At 40.8% G+C, this 20,222-nt stretch overlaps 1 protein-coding gene across 10 annotated transcripts in view; it reads left to right on the forward strand.

The window, feature by feature from the left end:
• Nucleotides 1–20,222, forward strand: part of sec16a (SEC16 homolog A, endoplasmic reticulum export factor) — a 69,541-nt gene that overhangs the window by 11,677 nt on the left and 37,642 nt on the right. For all 10 annotated transcript variants that reach the window (XM_031803026.1, XM_031803031.1, XM_031803027.1 and 7 more), the window contains 3 exons: nt 8,131–8,267; nt 8,582–8,670; nt 19,476–19,647. In XM_031803026.1, the coding sequence (XP_031658886.1) occupies nt 8,131–8,267; nt 8,582–8,670; nt 19,476–19,647 (398 nt within the window). The remainder of the gene's footprint in view (nt 1–8,130; nt 8,268–8,581; nt 8,671–19,475; nt 19,648–20,222) is intronic.

The following is a 20,222-nucleotide window of genomic DNA, read 5'->3' on the forward strand; positions in this document are numbered from 1 at the left end:
TCTGGTGGACATGCCTGCAGTCAGCATGCCAATCTGTGGCGTTGTGTGACAAAACTACACATTTTAAAGTGGCTTTTTATTGTCCGCAGCCCAATGTGCACCTGTGTAATGATCATGCTGATCATGCTGTTTAATCAGCTTCTTGTCAGGTGGATGGATTATCTTGATCAAAGGAGAAATGCGCACTAACAGGGATGTAAACAAGTTTGTGCACTATATGAGAGAGTTTTTTGTGCATATGGAACATTTCTGGATCCTTTTATTTCAGCTCATGAAACATGGAACCAACACTACATGATGCGTTTTATATTTTTGTTCAGTATATATTTAGCTTCATATTTACTAGCTGGCTAGATGTAAATGGTTTTCAGCTAGCTAGCCAGCTAATTGAATGTGCAAAAAAAACGAGCCTAGCTGGCATACATACGCAGCACGTGAGTTTAAAGTTTTGGGAAGATCATTTTCACCAAAATGCACCTTTTTATAGTAAAAGCATTACATGCAAAATCACATTTGTGGTCACTTTTTTGAGAATGTCCCGGACTATGTTTGGAAGATTTATTTCTTGCACAGAATAGAATGTCAACTTTTGTACTATGGGGAATATTAGGTTGACATAGGCTACTGCTTTTGCTGTTTGTTAGGCTAGCTAGCTAACAATACAAAAAAGTAAATGTGAACAGTTCTAATATCTTCAGTATACGCCTCGGAATTGGATTAGGACACGTGTAGTTGCGTCCCCGATGTGTCTTAACTTGTAGCCTGGGAAAAAGACCGGATCACGTGACTGAGAACCATGCGAGTGAGAGGTGCTTTGGCATGCAGCGGGGAGAAGGGAATTATAATTATTATATGCAGCCCAAGGGCACAACTGCAAAAAACATGGATTCTTTAGGGGTTTATGGCCACACAAAGGGGATGCAGCTTGGAAATTTGAGCCATTATCAAGTGCTTGTCAATTGTGAATGAGAGATATAGCCCAACATTTGTATCACAACTACAGTTACATAAATGACTCTAAATTAAGCAAATAAGAGTCACTGTTTCTTTGTTAACCACTCAACACAGAATAGCCGCATGTCTGCACTCCCTCAAATCGTTTGTAGAAAGTATCCTTTCTATTTTATTCAGCTGGGTTATATTCTTCATATTATAAAATAGTATAAAATAATGCCACGTAATTCTAAGAAAATATTGTCTGCTAAATGAACTAGTGTAACCCACAGCCATATGGCATAGTCATATCAGGGCCTAATATAAGGACAATGCAGCGTATGCTATTCTGTTCTTCTGAAATAAACTACATTTTCTTCATATCATGTTTCTTCAGACCTATCTAAAATAAATCATGGATTTATTGTGATGGTGTAGGCTATATTGCATGGTTTTATTAGGCTTTTTAGAATGTAGATGTTCCAAAGGTCTGCATCAGTGGCTTGTAGGGAAGTGTGGAAGCCAGGAGATGCAAAATGTGTTTAATTATCGATCAATTACTGTGAGACAGGCAGTTATTTGCTTGACAATCACCGGCTGACACAATTTCAACCCCACTCCATCACATTCCCTCCATGCTTCATGATGTGGACAACACATGTGGAGATAATCCGTTCACCTACTCTGCATCTCATAAAGACCAAAACATCTCACATTTGGACTCATCAGACCAAAGGAAAGATTTCCACTGGTCTAATGTCCATTGCTTGTGTTTTTTTGCCAAAGCAAGTCTCTTCTTATTGGTGTCCTTTAGTAATGGTTTCTTTGCAGAAATTTGATCATGAAGGCCTGATTCACGTCGTCTCCTCTGAACAGTTGATGTTTGAGAGGTGTCTGTTACTTAAACTCTGAAGCATTTATTTGTGCTGCATTCTGAGGTGCAGTTAATTCTCATCCTCAGCAGCACAGGTAACTCTGGGTCTTCCATTCCTGTGTCGGACCTCATGAGAGCCAGTTTCATCATACAGTGGTTCCTTCTTTAAACGTTGCGAGCTTACACTGCGGGAATTAGAGGTACCCAGCATCAGGGCTTCATAGCTCCAGACCACCACAAGGGGGAGTTAGAGCACTCATTATGCATTTGGGTCCCAAGGTTTTTATATAACCAATCATATTGAGTGGTTCCAATGACGATTTTGACGCGAGCCACCTGTCCCTGGTGACTTTCTTCAGCGAAGAGGGCTGACAAAACATGGTGAACGCTAAGTTAAGTAATTATAACGTCATAACGAGTCAAGAAAAACATTTCCAGTTGAAAGGAATATGTTATAGACAAATGATTGTGCATATTTTGTTGTCATCAAGTTCATTTATGAAAATTGGTATATAGCAAGTATTTTTTGTTTTTTTTGTTCAGTCATATCCAATACCAGGTGTATCAAACTCCATTCTTTGAATGTTGCTGTGTCTGCATGTATGTATTACAATTGTACACTTCAACAGTGTTTACCACTCCTGCTCCTGGGACATCAATGATTACACATTGTAACTATGCAAAAGATGGAACATGATTTATGTAAAGGCTGATTCATATATACATATTGTAATTCATATATACAGAATGAAAAACAGTAGCCACTCAGGTGGAGAATGACACGTGGAAGAGAGCAGGAACGAGATGGGAGTAACAATCTAGGCTATTTGCTCTGAGACCGGCATAATATTGTAATGAAACAAGCAGGGAGCAGGTTTCGAGCCCTCAACATTCCAGCCCGAAGTCCAGCATGCTATCGACTGTGCCCAAATGTATTAATTGGGGTTGAGGCCGATTGTGGCTAAAAACACTTTAACATGTGGAAAGCGATTTTTTTTAAATTATTATTAGTTTTTCACAAGCGTAGCAGGATGAGCTATTAGCTGAATAGACTATTCAACTTTAACTAAAGAATTGTCTCATATCCGAGCTAGGTGTGTGTGACCCCCCCCCCCCCCCCCAAGACAACAAGAGGGCGTAATTGTAGTCTATTTCTTTAAAGCCAAAACCTAAATAAAGTAACTAAGTCTACCTCAGCCAGCTATGAGGCTTAACAGTAGGATTAGGGAGTAGGATTTTTAAAATTTTATTAGACCGACTTACAATTGCAACCGGTCTCCCGTCCGCATGGCACAGGGATTCTTTAGCTAAATAGCCCAGTACTGTACTGCCAACCGTCACGTTTTACAGCGCCATATTTTCCGTTCCATCCTAACAGAAACCCAGAGGGTTTCAAATTAATTAAGCAAGTACCAGTCAAGTTTGGACACACCTACTCATTCCAGGATTTTTCTATATTTGTACTATTTTCTACATTGTAGAATAATACTAAAGACATCACAACTGTAGCAGGTGTAGCCATCATGCAAATGTTTTCTATTAGCAGGACAATAGACCATGACCCGGCTACTGTTGTGAAAATTCCTCAACTTGCAATGTTTTCGATGCTTATGTACTCTAAAGTGTTACATTTCTAACTCAAAACAGCAGTACAGTATTTATTCATCAACATCTTTATGCTTTTGTTAATAAAATTATGAGAAAAGACATTCAAATGCGAATGTTTATATTAACTAGATTTTAGTCACTTTTCCACCCAGCTCCACGACCACAGGTAAAACCTTGCTGAGATTATCAATGTATTAGTTACGTTGTTGTATCGTGGATTTCTCTAGCCAAAACATCTTGATGGCCTTGACTAGTTCATCTTTGCCTGTCGGCTTGGCACAGTTATGGATGAATGTTTTCAGTTGATGCCAAACAAGTTCTATCGGGTTTAAATCAGGAGACCTACGTGTAGCTATTTCCTCCAAGGCAATCAAACAAGCTAAGCGTCAGTAGAGACAAAGTAGAGTCGCAATTCAACGGCTCAGACATAAGACTTATGTGGCAGGGTCTACAATCACAGATTACAAAAAGAAAACCAGACCCGTCGCGGACCCCGATGTTTGGGAGCAAGTCAAACTTAACTTCTTTGCTCGCTTTGAGGACAATAGTGCCACCAACATGGCCCGCTACCAAAACCTGCAGGCTATCCTTCACTGCAGCCAACGTGAGTAAAACATTTAAACGTGTTAACCCTCGCGTCCTCAGAGCATGCGCAGATCAGCTGGCTGGTGTGTTTATGGGCATATTCAATCAATCCCTGTCCCAGTCTGCTGTTCCCACATGCTTCAAGAGGGCCACCATTGTTCCTGTTCCCAATAATGCAAAGTTGTAACTGAACTAAATGACTATCGCCCCGCAGCACTCACTTCTGTCATCATGAAGTACTTTGAGAGACTATTCAAGGATCATCTCACCTCCACCCTAGACCCACTCCAATTTGCTTACCATCCCAATAGGTCCACAGACGACGCAATCACACTGCACACTGCCCTAACCCATCTGGACAAGAGGAAACTGTGCAACTGGGTCCTGGACTTTCTGACGGGACGCCCCCAGGTGGTGAGGGTAGGCAACATCTCCACCCCGCTGATCCTCAACACTGGGGCCCCACAAGGGTGCGTTCTCAGCCCTCTCCTGTACTCCCTGTTCACCCATGACTGCATGGCCAAGCACGCCTCCAACTCAATCATCAAGTTTGCAAACGACACAACAGTGGTAGGCTTGATTACTAACAACGACGAGACGGCCTACAGGGAGGAGGTGAGGGCCCTCGGAGTGTGGTGTCAGGAAAATAACCTCACACTCAATGTCAACAAAACTAAGGAGTTGATTGTGAACTTCAGGAAACAGCAGAGGGAGCACCCCCTATCCACATCGATGGGACAGTAGTGGAGAGTGTAGTAAGTTTTAAGTTCCTCGGGGGTACACATCACAGACAAACTGAATTGGTCCACCCACACAGACAGCATGGTGAAGAAGGCGCAACAGCACCTCTTCAACCTCAGGAGGCTGAAGAAATTTGGCTTGTCACCAAAAACACTCACAAACTTTTACAGATGCACAATCGAGGGCATCCTGCCGGGCTGTATCACCACCTGGTACGGCAACTGCACAACCGTAAGGCTCTCCAGAGGGTAGTGAGGTCTGCACAACGCATCACCGGGGGGCAAACTACTTGCCCTCCAGGACACCTACACCACCCGATGTCACAGGAAGGCCAAAAAGATCATCAAGGACAACAACCACCCGAGCCACTACCTGCCACTACCTGTTCACCACGCTATCATCCAGAAGGTGAGGTCAGTACAGGTGCAACAAAGCTGGGACCGAGAGACCGAAAAACAGCTTCTATCTCAGACTGTTAAACTGCCATCACTAACATTGGGTGGCTGCTGCCAACACACTGACTCAAATCTCTAGCCACTTTAACAATTAAATATTGGATGTAAATGTATCACTAGTCACTTTAAACAATGCCACTTTATATAATGTTTACATACAAGATGAGTAAAGTAGGGTATAAACTGTACTCTATACCATCTACTGCATCTTGCCTATGTTGTTCGGCCATCGCTCGCTCATCCAAATATGTATATGTACATATTCTTATTCATTCCTTTACACTTGTGTGTGTGTATAAGGTAGTTGTTGTGAAATTGCTAGATATTGCTGCATGGTTGGAACTAGAAGCACAAGCATTTCGCTACACTTGCATTAAAATCTGCTAACCATGTCTAATCTAAAATTAGATTTGATTTAGATTTTTTTTAATATATAGTGTAGGCCTACCGAAGGTGTTGTAGGTCTTATTTATTTTTATTTAACCTTTATTTTACGACATAAAGGTCTACTTACTCTGCTGGCGTCTTGACCCAGTTTATGTCCTCATTTGCAATGCAAACCTGGGCAGCAGTATGTTTTGGGTCTTTGTCTGCATTTGGAGAAGAAAGAAAAATACATTTATCCTATAACAGCCAAAATTAGGTACAATAATAGAAATATACATGTAAATAGGCCTAAACGTAACATAATCTTGCTATAATCCTACCTTGAAAGAAATGTTGGGTCAGCATATCTAATGTCTCTTGATTTCTTCCTCAAAGAAATCTTGTGCCATGATACCTGAAAAAGAAGGCAAGAGAGAATTATTGTGCAACACATTCCGTGAGGTGTTGGCTACAATATTTTCTGTACCTTTTTGCTTTGTAAATAGCCAAACTTACCATAAAAAAATCCAATATGGGCCTGGTCCCTGGCGGAAATTGACCACCACCCTTGGATTTTGAGCGGATGCTTGGGACTCGGCTTGCTTGACAGTCTAACTTTTTTTTTTTTCTGTAGCAATTTTGAGCAAATTGCTCAAGGGCCATGGTTGATTCATCTGTGAAGATAACATTATTGAATGTTTCGCCAGCTTTGATCCATGCCTGGGCCTACAAAGTCCTTTGTTTGTCAGACGACTCATTGAGTCAAAACTACAGAACAGTACAAAATAAGCGAACACACATGGTTAATGTTCTGATAATTAAAATATATTTATATATAAACATTTCTTACAGGGCCTTTCCATAAGTCCACGCAAGTTTCTTCAACTGTCTTCTGACTGTAATTAGAGCGATGTTGATGTGATGTCAGCAGATTACAGATTGCCTTTGCCGATTGCTCATCATCTTCATGAATATAAGCAAGTGATATCTGCTAAATAATCAAGTTGGGTTTCTCCATAAGTAAATCATTCTAAATAACTAACGGGCTTTATTTACAAATTAGTGAGTGTCTCACCCCATGTTCAATAATTGCCTTTTTCTCACTCTAGGTTAAATGAAAACGAAATCTCCAAAATGTTGTTACTTTTTTAAACAAAGCCATTTACTATTAATTCATTTAGAATGATATAAATGCCCCTTAGGATCTGTGAGAATATCTGAGAATATCTAATGAAAAATGCACCTTAGATATTTATTTAGAGGCCTCCAATCCTCTAAATGTAATTGTTTTTTATATGTAAGTTAGGCCTACCATAGGCGAAAGGAGTCTCACTAGTGATGTGCTGTTCAAAATGCTGTAGATCTTATTTATTTATAGAGCATATTGAAGTTGGAAGCAAAATCTTCCATTTCAGCACCGTTTCGCACTGCTCTGAGGCAAGCATGGGGACTGGTCTTGATAAATCAATAGTTTTTTATTTTCACTTCATCTCTGGTTGGGTATTAGACAAGAATTACAAAATTAGGGTGCAGAAATGTTATGCTCTTAGTGTAACCTTTATTTAACTAGGCAAGTCAGTTATGAACAAATTCTTATTTACAAGGACAGCCTACTCCTTCCACCTGTTATACAAATTTCTTAATCAATCTCATATACTATGTTATTACAATAAAGGTATTACATTCTATGTGAATTCCAATACGGAAGACTATCAAATGCTTCTCAAAGATGTCATCTGGTGGTCAAACTAGCAATAACTTGCATTAATAGAAAAAAAGGCTGACAAATTGAAAACGTGCCACAGAATGCTACAGCAGCCCTCAAGGTGTGCCATAGTATGACACAACTTTTAAAGGAGGAACCACTGTAGCACTTGATGGTTTTTGCGACTGCACTTGAAGAAACTTTCAAAGTTATTCATTTTCCGTGTTGACTGACCTTCATGTCTTAAGGTAATGATTGACTGTAGTATCTATTTGCTTATTTGAGCTTTTTCTTGTCATAATATGGACTTGGTCTTTTACCAAATAGGGTGATCTTCTGTATACAGTACCAACCCTAACTTGTCACAAACCAACTGATTGGCTCAAACACATTAAGGAGGAAAGAAATTCCACAAATTAACTTTTAACAAGGCACACCTGTTAATTGAAATGCATTCCAGGTGACTACCTCATGAAGCTGGTTGAGAAAATGCCAGGAGTGTGTGAAGCTGCCATCAAGGCAAAGGGTGGCTACGAAGAATCTCAAATATAAAATATATTTTGATTTGTTTAACACTTTTTTTTGTAACTACATGATTCCATATGTGTTTTTTCATCGTTTTGATGTCTTCACTATTATTCTACAATGTAGGAAATAGTTTTTTTTTTATGGAATGAGGATGTGTGTCTAAACTTGTGAATGGTACTGTACATTCAAATGAATTTGAGATAGGGATGGGCACTGTCACGTCAACGTACTCAGATCCTGTATTTCTCACACAGGTGCTTGGTAAAACAACACAGCCATGCTCCCATGTGTATGTCCTTCCACATTCCAATTTGACCATGTTTTTTGTCCCTCAGGATGACCCATACATGATAGCGGACCCTCGCTATGGCAGATATGAAGGAGCCAACCCGGCCTACCCCCCATACAGAGAGCCCCAGCCAGAGAGACCCAGCTCCAGAACCAGCCAGTACTCAGACAGACCCTCCTCCAGGTACTAGTGTAATTCTCCACTGACCAGTAACAGTACCCTATTATCAATGCAAACTGTGGAGAAGTGTGTGCATGCGTGTTACAGCTGTACTGTTTACGTGGGTGGGTTAGATGGTAAAAATGCCCACGCACCTCCATTGACAGTTTGGGACTGGAAAAGCCTTTGTTTGTGTGTGTAGTTGCTTTAGGGCCTAACGTTTAGGTAAGTACCACCTGTAACTGTCAGTTAGTTGAAGAACCTATCGTCTGACCTTTTTGACCACCCCTCCGTGAGCTTTTGGACACTCAATCCTCCCTGTTTTCTGCATATCCCAGGCAAGGTTTCCCCCCCGAAGAATATCAGAGAGCTAACCGAAGTGCTTATGATGACTACTATGCAGAGTATTACAAAAACCAGTACGGAGGTAAGAGGAACAGTACCAACCACCAATGGCTTAGTTACATTGCGATAACTATGGTAGAAAGTTAGGTAAAACTTACAAAACCTACAATTATTACTATACATAGAAATGTACATTTGGTTATTCCTAACTTACACTGAGTGTACAAAACATTAAACACCTTATCCCCACAGCATAATGCCTCTACCACCATACTTTACCGTAGAGATGGTGCCAGGTTTCCTCCAGACGTGGCGCTTGGCATTCAGGCCAAGGAGTTCAATCTTGGTTTCATTAGACCAGAGAATCTTGTTTCTCATGGCCTGAGAGTCCTTTAGGTGCCTTTTGGCAAACTCCCGAGCAGGCTGTCATGTGCCTTTTCTCTGAGGAGTGGCTTCCGTCTGACCACTCTATCATCAAGGCCTGATTGGTGGAGTGCTGCAGAGATGGTTGTCCTTGAAGGTTCTCCCATCTCCTCTGATGAACTCTGGAGCTCTGTCAGATTGACCATTGTGTCTTGGTCAAATTTTATTTGTCACATACATGTTTAGCAGATGTTATTGTGGATGTGGTGAAATGCTTGTTTTTCTAGCTCCAACAATTCACAACAATACACACAACCTAAAACTAAAAGAATGGAATTAAGGAATATATAAATATTAGGATGAGCAATGTTGTACTACTGTATATAGTCTATGCCACTCCAACATTGCTCATCCTAATATTATATACTTGTGAGATAAGTAAAGCAAAAATATGTGAACATTAGTAAAGTAAAACATTTTAGGGTCTTCCTCTGACACTGCCTGGTATAGAGGTCCTGGATGGGAAGGAAGCTTGGCCCCGGTGATGTACTGGGGCCGTACGCACTACCCTCTGTAGTAGAGGTCGACCGATTTATTATTCTTTTTGATACCGATTTATTGGAGTACCAAAAAAGACGATGCCGATTAATCTGCCTTTTTTTAAAAAATATTTATATTTGAGCAACACAAGCATTTCGGCATGTCTGCTAAACATATATTTATATTTGAGCAACACAAGCATTTCGGCATGTCTGCTAAACATATATTTATATTTGAGCAACACAAGCATTTCGGCATGTCTGCTAAACATATATTTACATTTGAGCAACACAAGCATTTCGGCATGTCTGCTAAACATATATTTACATTTGAGCAACACAAGCATTTCGGCATGTCTGCTAAACATATATTTACATTTGAGCAACACAAGCATTTCGGCATGTCTGCTAAACATATATTTACATTTGAGCAACACAAGCATTTCGGCATGTCTGCTAAACATATATTTACATTTGAGCAACACAAGCATTTCGGCATGTCTGCTAAACATATATTTACATTTGAGCAACACAAGCATTTCGGCATGTCTGCTAAACATATATTTATATTTGAGCAACACAAGCATTTCGGCATGTCTGCTAAACATATATTTATATTTGAGCAACACAAGCATTTCGGCATGTCTGCTAAACATATATTTACATTTGAGCAACACAAGCATTTCGGCATGTCTGCTAAACATATATTTATATTTGAGCAACACAAGCATTTCGGCATGTCTGCTAAACATATATTTACATTTGAGCAACACAAGCATTTCGGCATGTCTGCTAAACATATATTTATATTTGAGCAACACAAGCATTTCGGCATGTCTGCTAAACATATATTTATATTTGAGCAACACAAGCATTTCGGCATGTCTGCTAAACATATATTTATATTTGAGCAACACAAGCATTTCGGCATGTCTGCTAAACATATATTTATATTTGAGCAACACAAGCATTTCGGCATGTCTGCTAAACATATATTTATATTTGAGCAACACAAGCATTTCGGCATGTCTGCTAAACATATATTTACATTTGAGCAACACAAGCATTTCGGCATGTCTGCTAAACATATATTTACATTTGAGCAACACAAGCATTTCGGCATGTCTGCTAAACATATATTTATATTTGAGCAACACAAGCATTTCGGCATGTCTGCTAAACATATATTTATATTTGAGCAACACAAGCATTTCGGCATGTCTGCTAAACATATATTTATATTTGAGCAACACAAGCATTTCGGCATGTCTGCTAAACATATATTTATATTTGAGCAACACAAGCATTTCGGCATGTCTGCTAAACATATATTTATATTTGAGCAACACAAGCATTTCGGCATGTCTGCTAAACATATATTTACATTTGAGCAACACAAGCATTTCGGCATGTCTGCTAAACATATATTTACATTTGAGCAACACAAGCATTTCGGCATGTCTGCTAAACATATATTTACATTTGAGCAACACAAGCATTTCGGCATGTCTGCTAAACATATATTTACATTTGTAATGATGACAACAATACTGAATTAACACTAACTTAATATAATACATAAGTAAAATCAATTTAGTCTCAAAAAAAAAAAAAAAACATGTTCATGTTTTTGGTTTAAATAAAGCAAAAACAAAGTGTTGGAGAAGAAAGTAAAAGTGCAATATGTGCCATGTAAGAAAGCTAACGTTTGAGTTCCTTGCTCAGAACATGAGAACATATGAAAGCTGGTGGTTCCTTTTAACATGAGTCTTCAATATTCCCAGTTAAGAATTTTTAGGTTTTCGTTATTATAGGACTATTTTTCTCTATGCCATTTGTATTTCATATATCTTTCACTATTGGATGTTCTTTTAGGCACTATAGTGTATTGCCAGCCTAATCTCAGGAGTTGATAGGCTTGAAGTCCTAAACAGCGCTGTGCATCAAGCATTGCAAAGAGCTTCTGGCAAACGCAGGAAGTTCTGTTTGAATGAATGCTTATGAGCCTGCTACTGCCTATCACCGCTCAGTCAGACTGCTATATCAAATCATAGACTTAATTATAATATAATACACAGAAATATGAGCCTTAGGTCATTTAACATGGTCAAATATGGAAACTCGTTTTGAAAACACGTTTATTCTTTCAGTGAAATACGGAACCGTTCTGTATTTTATCTAACGGGTGGCAACCCTAAGTCTAAATATTGCTGTTACATTGCACAACCTTCAATGTTATGTCATGATTATATACGGTCTTTGTTAGGAAGAAATGGTCTTCACACAGATCGCAATGAGCCAGGCGGCCCAAACTGTTGCATATACCCTGACGTGAGATGCGCTTTTGTTAAATAATCACCCGTTTGGCGAAGTCTGCTGTGATTCGATGATAATCAATGCGGTGCCTGTTAATTTATATGCAACGCAGGACAAGCTAGTTAAACTAGTAATGTCATCAACCATGTGTAGTTAACTATTGATCATGTTTTGATAGATTAAAAAAATATATAAGATAAGTTTAATGCTAGTTAGCAACTTACCATGGCTACTTGCTGCACTCGCGTAACAGGTGGTCGGCCTGCAGTTTCCTCGTGGATTTGCAATGGAATCGGCCATAATCGGCATCCAAAAATGCAGATTACCGATGGTTATGAACTTGAAATCGGCTCTAATTAATCATTCCAATTAATCGGTCGACCTCTACTCTGTAGTGCCTTGCGGTCGGAGGCCAAGCAGTTGCCATACCAGGCAGTGATGCAACCTGTCAGGATGCTCTTGATGGTGTAGCTGAGGAACCTTTCGAGGATCTGAGGACCGATGCTAAATCTATCTAATCTAAGTCTCCTGGGGGGAGGGGGAATAGGTTTTGTCATGCCATCTGTCACGACTGGTGTGCTTCGACCGTTGTTTGGTGATGTGGATGCCAAGGAACTTGAAGCTCTCAACCTGCTGCACTACAGCTTGTCGATGAGAATGGGGGTGTGCTCGGTCCTCCTTTTCCTTTAGTCCACGATCATCTCCTTTGTCTTGATCCCGTTGAGGGAGAGGTTGTTGTCCTGGCACCACACGGTCAGGTCTCTGATGACCTCCCTATAGGTTGTCTCACTGTTGTCGGTGATCAGGCCTACCACTGGTGTTGGAGTCGTACCTGGCCGTACAGTTATGAGTGAACAGAGAACAGGAGGGGTCTGAGCACGCAACCATGAGGGGGCCTCTATGTTGAGGATGAGCGTGGAGGATGTGTTGTTACCTACCCTTCTAGTCTACCATTATTGAAATGGCCAGTGATTTCAAGTATGTATATGTGGCAGCAGGCTCTAAGGTGCAGGGTTACGTAACTGGGTGGACGTTGCCTAGTGATGGCTATTTAAGTCTGATGGCTTTGAGAAAGATGTTTTTCAGTCTCTTGGTCCCAGCTTTGAAGCACCTGTACTGACCCCTGAATGATAGCGGGGTGAACAGGCAGTGGCTTGGGTGGTTTTGCACTTGATGATCTTTTTGACCTTCCTGTGACATCAGGTGCTGTAGGTGTACTGGAGGGCAGGTAGTTTTCCCCCGATGATGCATTGGGTAGACCGCACCACCCTCTGGGGAGGTTTGCGGTTGCGGGCGGTGTAGTTGCCGTACCAGTCGGTGATACAGCCCGACAGGATGTATTCAATTGTGCACCTGTAAAAGTTTGAGGGTCTTATGTGCCAAGCCAAATTTCTTCCGCCTCCTGAGGTTGAAGAGGCACAGTTGCGCCTTCACCACGCTGTCTGTGTGGGTGGACCATTTCAGATCGGCAGTGATGTGTATGCGGAGGAACTTGAGTCTTTCCACCTGCTTCACTGTGGATGTGGATAGGGGCGTGCTGTTTCTGCTGTTTCCTCAAGTCCACAATCAGCTCCTTTTTGTTTTGTCGACATTGAGTGAGAGGTTATTTTCCTGGTACCACATTCCCAGGGCCCTCACCTCTCTTACCGCCTTGTAGCACTCACGTCGGTAGCCATGAAGTGCTTTGAAAGGCTGGTCATGGCTCACATCAACAGTATCCTCCGGGATACACTAGGGCCAATCCAATTCGCATCCCGCCGCAACAGATCCACAGATGACACAATCTCAGTCGCACTCCACACTGCCCTTTCCCACCTGGACAAAAGGAACACCTTCCTTGACTACAGCTCAGTGTTCAACATCATAGTGCCAACGAAGTTCATCACTAAGCTAAGGATACAGGGACTGAACACCACCCTCTGCAACTGGATCCTGGACTTCTTGACAGGCCGCCCCCAGGTGGTAAGGGTAGGCAACAACACGTCTGCCACGCTGACCCTCAACACTGGGGCCCCTCGGGTGTGTACTTAGTCCTCTCCTGTACTCCCTGTTCACCCACTATTGCGTGGCCAAGAACGACTCAAATCAAAGTTTATTTGTCACGTGCGCCTAGTACAACAGGTATAGATGTCACAGTGAAATGCTTACTTACTCCAACACCATTAAGTTTGCTGACAACACAACAGTGGTAGGCCTTATCACAGAAAATGATTAATTAACATTGGCTGGGCTGTAGTTGAGCAGGTCGAGAGTTTCAAGTTCCTTGGTGTCCACATCACCAACGAACTATCATGGTCCAAACACACCAAGACAAGTCGTGAAGAGGACACGACAACCTATTCCCCCTCAGGAGAGTGAAAAGATTTGGCATGGGTCTTCAGGTCCTCAAAGTTCTACAGCTGCACGATCGAGAGCATCCTGACAGGTTGCATCACTGCCTGGTATGGCAACTGCTCGGCCTCCAACCACAAGGCGCTACAGAGGGTAGTGCATACGGCCCATACATCGCTGGGGCCAAGCTTCCTGCCATCCAGGACCTACATAATAGATGGTGTCAGAGGAAAGCCCATAAAATTGTCAGACTCCGGGCACCCAAGTCATAGACTATTTTCTCTGCTACCGCACGGCAAGCAGTATCGGAGTGCCAAGTCTAGGGCCAAAAGGCTCCTTAACCTGCCTGGGAACGGGGAACCCCTCGCCAACAGCCAGTGAAATTGCAGGGTGCCAAATTCAAACAACAGAAATATCATAAATACATTTCTCAAACATACAACTATTAGGCACCATTTTAAAGATAAAATTATCTTTAATCTAGCCACAGTGTCTGATTTCCAAAGGCTTTACAGCGAAAGCTCCACAAACGATTGTTAGGTCACCACCAAGTCACAGAAAAACACAGCCATTTTTCCAGCCAAAAAGAGTTGTCACAAAAAGCAGAAATATAGATTAAATTAATCACTAACTTTTGATGATCTTCATCAGATGACACTCATAGGACTTCATGTTACACAAGACATGTATGTTTTGTTCGATGAAGTGAGTATTTATATCCAAAAATCTCCTTTTACATTGGCGTGTTATGTTCAGTAGTTCCAGAACATGCTGTGATTTTGCAGAGAGCCACATCATGGAACTTTAGATAAACTTCTCCTTAATTCAACCGCTGTGTCAGATTTCAAAAGAACTTTACGGAAAAAGCATACCATGCAATAATCTGAGTACGGCGCTCAGAGCCCAAAGCAACCAAAGAAATATCCGCCATGTTGTGTAGTCAACATTAGTCAGATATAGCATTATAAATATTCACTTACCTTTGATCTTCATCAGAATGCACTCCCAGGAATCCCAGTTCCACAATAAATGTTTGATTTGTTCGATAAAGTTAATAATTTGTCTAAACACCTCCTGTAAGCGCGCTTCGTAAACAAATCGAAACTCACGAGGCACGGACAAGTCCAGCGGAAAGGTCGGACGAAAATCCCAAAAAGTTACTGGTCGTAGAAACATATCAAACGATGTATAGAATCAATCTTTATGTTTTTATCATAAATCTTCAATAATGTCCCAAACTGAGAATTCCTTTGTCTGTAGAAAAGCAATGGAACGAGAGGTAACTTTCTCATGACCGCGTGTCACGAGCCCGTGGCTCTCTGCCAGACCTCTGACTAATTCCCCTCTCATTCAGCACCCCTCACAGGAGAAGCCTGAAACAAGGTTCTAAAGACTGTTGACATCTAGTGGATGCCTTAGGAAGTGCAATATGACCAATATCACACTATCTTCAATAGGGGCTGAGTTGAAAAACTACAAACCTCAGATTTCCCACTTCCTGGATGGATTTTTTTCTCAGGTTTTTGCCTGCCATATGAGTTCTGTTATACTCAGACATCATTCAAACAGTTTTAGAAACTTCAGCGTGTTTTCTATCCAATACTACGTATAATATGCATATATTAGCATCTGGGACTGAGTAGGAGGTAGTTTACTCTGAGCACGCTTTTCATCCAGAAGTGAAAATGCTGCCCCCTAGCCCAAACAGGTTAACAGCTTTTAGCCCCAATCCATAAGACTGGTAAACAATTAATAAATTGGCCACTGGACTATTTACTGCACTGTTGGTTAAGGGCTTGTAGGTAAGCATTTTGCGGTAAGGTCTACACTTTTTGTATTTGGCGCATGTGACAAATAAAGTTTGATTTGATTTGTCCAGATGGGATAGGGCCGTGTACAGTGCGATGGCATCGTCTGTGGATCTATTGGGGTTGTAAGCAAATTGAAGTGGGTCTAGAGGGTAAGGTAGAGGTGAAATGATCCTTAACTAGCCTCTCAAAGCACTTTATGATGACAGAAGTAAGCGCTACGGGGCGATAGTCATTTCTTTAAGTTACTTTTGCTTTCTTGTGTATACAAACAATGGTGGACAGCAGACTGGTATAGGGAGAGATTGAATATGTCCATAAACACTCCAGCCAGGTGGTCTGCACAGGTTCTGGATGCGGTTCGGGATACCGTCTTGTCCCCGCAGTCTTGCGAAGCATACCACCTCATCTGTGAAACATGGGGGAGGGGGTGTTATGGCTTGGGCCTGTTGCTGCCAGTGGACAGGATCACTTGTCTTCATTGATGATGTGACTGCAGACAGAAGTAGAACAATGAATTCTGAAGTCTACAGAAATATTTTATCTGCTCGGACAAACCAAATGCCTCAACTCATTGGACGGCACTTCATCATGCAACAAGACAATGACCCTAAACATACTGCTAGAGCAACAAAGGGGTTTTTGATGGCCAAAAAGTGGAAAATCCTTGACTGGCGGGAGTCAATCACTGGATCTGAATCCAATTGAACATGCATTTTACATTCTGAAGAGGAGACTGAGGGCAGTAAGTCCCCGAAACAAGCAGGAACTGAAGATGGCTGCAGTACAGGCCTGGCAGAGCATCACCTGGGAAGATAACATCGACATCACCAGATGCTGGGTATTTCTAAACTTCACCCTCATTTTCATTGTATCCTTTCAAACTCAAAGTGCTAGAGTACAGAACCAAAATAACACAAAAATAATTGTCACTGTCCAATGAATTATGGTGCTCACTGTAACTTGGGATGAAATGTGGAGACCCAGACTATAGGCTTCTGTAGTCATGTGAAAATGACAGTATAGCACCAAACCTACCGAGTTGAGTTATGATTTCTAGAATGTTTTAATTACATGCCTAGACTTTCCACAGTTTAAGTTTATTTTCAAATTTGTATTGTGTTAAATATTAGCCACCGTCAGTTATACCCAAATACATTTACACTATCGTTCAAAAAGGTCACTTGAAAATGTCCTTGTTTTCCATGAAAACATACATGAAATTAGTTGCAAAATGAATAGGAAATATAGTCAAGACGTTGACAAGGTTATAAATAAATAATTATTTTTAATTGAAATAATAATTGTGTCCTTCCATTATAGACAGAATACCAGCGGACTGCTTCTTCCCTAAATAGTTCTTGCATAGTTTAGAGCTGTGCTTTGGGTCATTGTCCTCTTGTAGGAGGAAATTGACTCCATTTAAGCGCCGTCCACAGGGTATGGCATGGTGTTGCAAAATGGAGTGATAGCCTTCCTTCCTTCAAGATCCCTTTTTACCCTGTAGAAATCTCCCACTTTACCACCACCAAAGCACTCCCAGATCATCACATTACCCCCAGATCATCACATTGCCTCCACCAATGGCGTCAAGCACTCCTCTAGCATCTTAATTTTTTCTGCATCTCATGAATGTTCTTCTTTGTGATCCCAACACCTCGAACTTAGATTCGTCTGCCCGTAACAATTTTTTCCAATCTTCCTCTGTCCAGTGTCTGTTCTTTTGCCCATCTTAATATTTTATTTTTATTGGCCAGTCTGAGATGTGGCTTTTTCTTTGCAACTCTGCCTAGAAGGCCAGCATCCCGGAGTCACCTCTTCACCGTTGACATTGTGACTGGTGTTTTGCGGGTACTATTGAACTGCCAGTTGAGGACTTGTGAGGTGTCTGATTCTCAAACTAGACACTCTAATGTACTTGTCCTCTTGCTCAGTTGTGCACCGGGGCCTCCCACTCTTTCTATTCTGGTAAGAGCCAGTTTGTGCTGTTCTTTAAAGGGAGTAGTACACAGGGTTGTACGAGATCTTCAGTTTTTTTGCAATTTCTTGCATGGCATAGCCTTCATTTGTCAGAACAAGAATAGACTGACGAGTTTCAGAAGAATGTCCTTTTGTTTCTGGCCATTTTGAGCCTGTAATCGAACCCACAAATGCTGTTGCTCCAGATACTCGAGTAAAGAAGGCCAGTTTTATTGCTTTAATAATTTCAACAGTTTTCAGCTGTACTAACATAATTGCAAAATGGTTTTCTGATGATCAATTAGCCTATTAAAATTAGGGTTAGCTTGGACTAGCTAACACAACGTGCCATTGGAACACAGGAGTGATGGTTGCTGGTAATGGGCCTATGTTCGCTTATGTAAATATTCCATAAAAATCTGCTGTTTTTCAGCTACAATAGTCATTTACAACATTAACAATGTCTTGACTGTAGAATTTGGTGTTATTTTAGTGGACAAAAACATTGATTTTTCTTTCAATAACAAGTGACCAACAAGTGCTAAGTGACCACAAACTTTTTAACGGTAGTGTACTGTCAACTGTCTGTTTTTAGATTTAGTTCCCTTACATTTTGCATCATTCCATTACATCGTTAGTTTACCTTTCTTTCCTCTGTCACGTTTATGTGGTTCTTCCTGAGGATTGCTAGTAAAAGTGGATCATATTAGGCTAACGTAGGCCTTTACAAGTTGTGCAATAATTTTCGGGACATGTAACCTATTTGAATCATTATGGAACGCAGACCATATGTAGCATTTTTAAGCCTGGCGCATGGTTCACGACAACTGGACCGTTGTCATCACAATTCCACTTATAGGACTACAGTTCAACCCCTATTTTATACTTTTTAAACCTATTTCATAGATTGAACAATTTCAATATGGCAACTTCCAGGATTAATCTTTTTTAATTTTTTATGCACAAATAAACCAAACCGTTTTTTCTTTGCATCAATACTTTCCTAATAATATACAAGATCAGAGTATTTTTTAAATGTACCAGCTGGTGCTGAAAAGGAGAAAATGTGTGTGTTTGCATCACTTTCTTTCATTGTTCCCTAACCATTCTCTTCATATTCTAGTGAGTCTGTTGAAAATTCTTGTTAAAGGTACACCAAATGTAAAGGGATGGCTTTAAATAAATGGACTGAAAACCCTATTCAATGAAAACTCCATGAGAAAGTGGCAGGGTTTTTAGCGGTTTAATTAAATGTATTTAGCACACACTAGGGAACCATGCCTGCAAAGCCCGTTATGCACCTGAATACCAACTGCGGAGAAGTGCATAGGAAAGGCGTACATTTCTTAAGTCTGAATCGGGCGCTTAGATGATCGGTGCTGCCAAGCAATAGACAATGTACAAACAGAATACAGACACAAAGTCAACATAAAAAGTGTACATACAGAATTGACAATATAAATACCGTAAACATCAGGATTAATTGCAACAACAATAATATAATAAGAACTCTAATGTAGTGTTAACATTGACATAGTCCTGATGGTCTCCACCTGTCTGTGTTTGTTCAGACCGGAGCAGGTGGGAGGGCTACAATGCTTCAGCAGGCACTTATGACCCCCGCTACAGAGACTACTACGACCAGAACTATTGGTACAACTACAACCCTGAGGCCTACCGGGGCAGGGAGGCAGCCTACTACAACCAGCATCCCTCCCAGCAGTACCCTGCCGCTACCACCAGGTATTCGCTTATACAGCCTTGATTGTTTTTCATTGAGATATGTCACTAATGATAGGGAAAGACCGCTGGGTAGAGGAATACAGAATGAAGGTGCAGGGTTTGAACACATTATTTATTTATTTATTTTACCTTTATTTAACCAGGTAGGCAAGTTGAGAACAAGTTCTCATTTACAATTGCGACCTGGCCAAGATAAAGTAAAGCAGTTCGACAGATAAAACGACAGAGTTACACATGGAGTAAAAACAAACATACAGTCAATAATGCAGTATAAACAAGTCTATATACAATGTGAGAAGGGAGGTAAAGGCAAAAAAGGCCATGATGGCAAAGTAAATACAATATAGCAAGTAAAATACTGGAATGGTAGTATGTGCAAAGTAGAAATAAAAAAATAATGGGGTGCAAAGGAGCAAAATAAATAAATAAATTAAAATTAAATACAGTTGGGAAAGAGGTAGTTGTTTGGGCTAAATTATAGGTGGGCTATGTACAGGTGCAGTAATCTGTGAGATGCTCTGACAGTTGGTGCTTAAAGCTAGTGAGGGAGATAAGTGTTTCCACTTGTACATGCC

The sequence above is a fragment of the Oncorhynchus kisutch genome, linkage group LG23, assembly GCF_002021735.2.
Source record: "Oncorhynchus kisutch isolate 150728-3 linkage group LG23, Okis_V2, whole genome shotgun sequence".
In the NCBI taxonomy this organism is placed as follows: domain Eukaryota; kingdom Metazoa; phylum Chordata; class Actinopteri; order Salmoniformes; family Salmonidae; genus Oncorhynchus; species Oncorhynchus kisutch.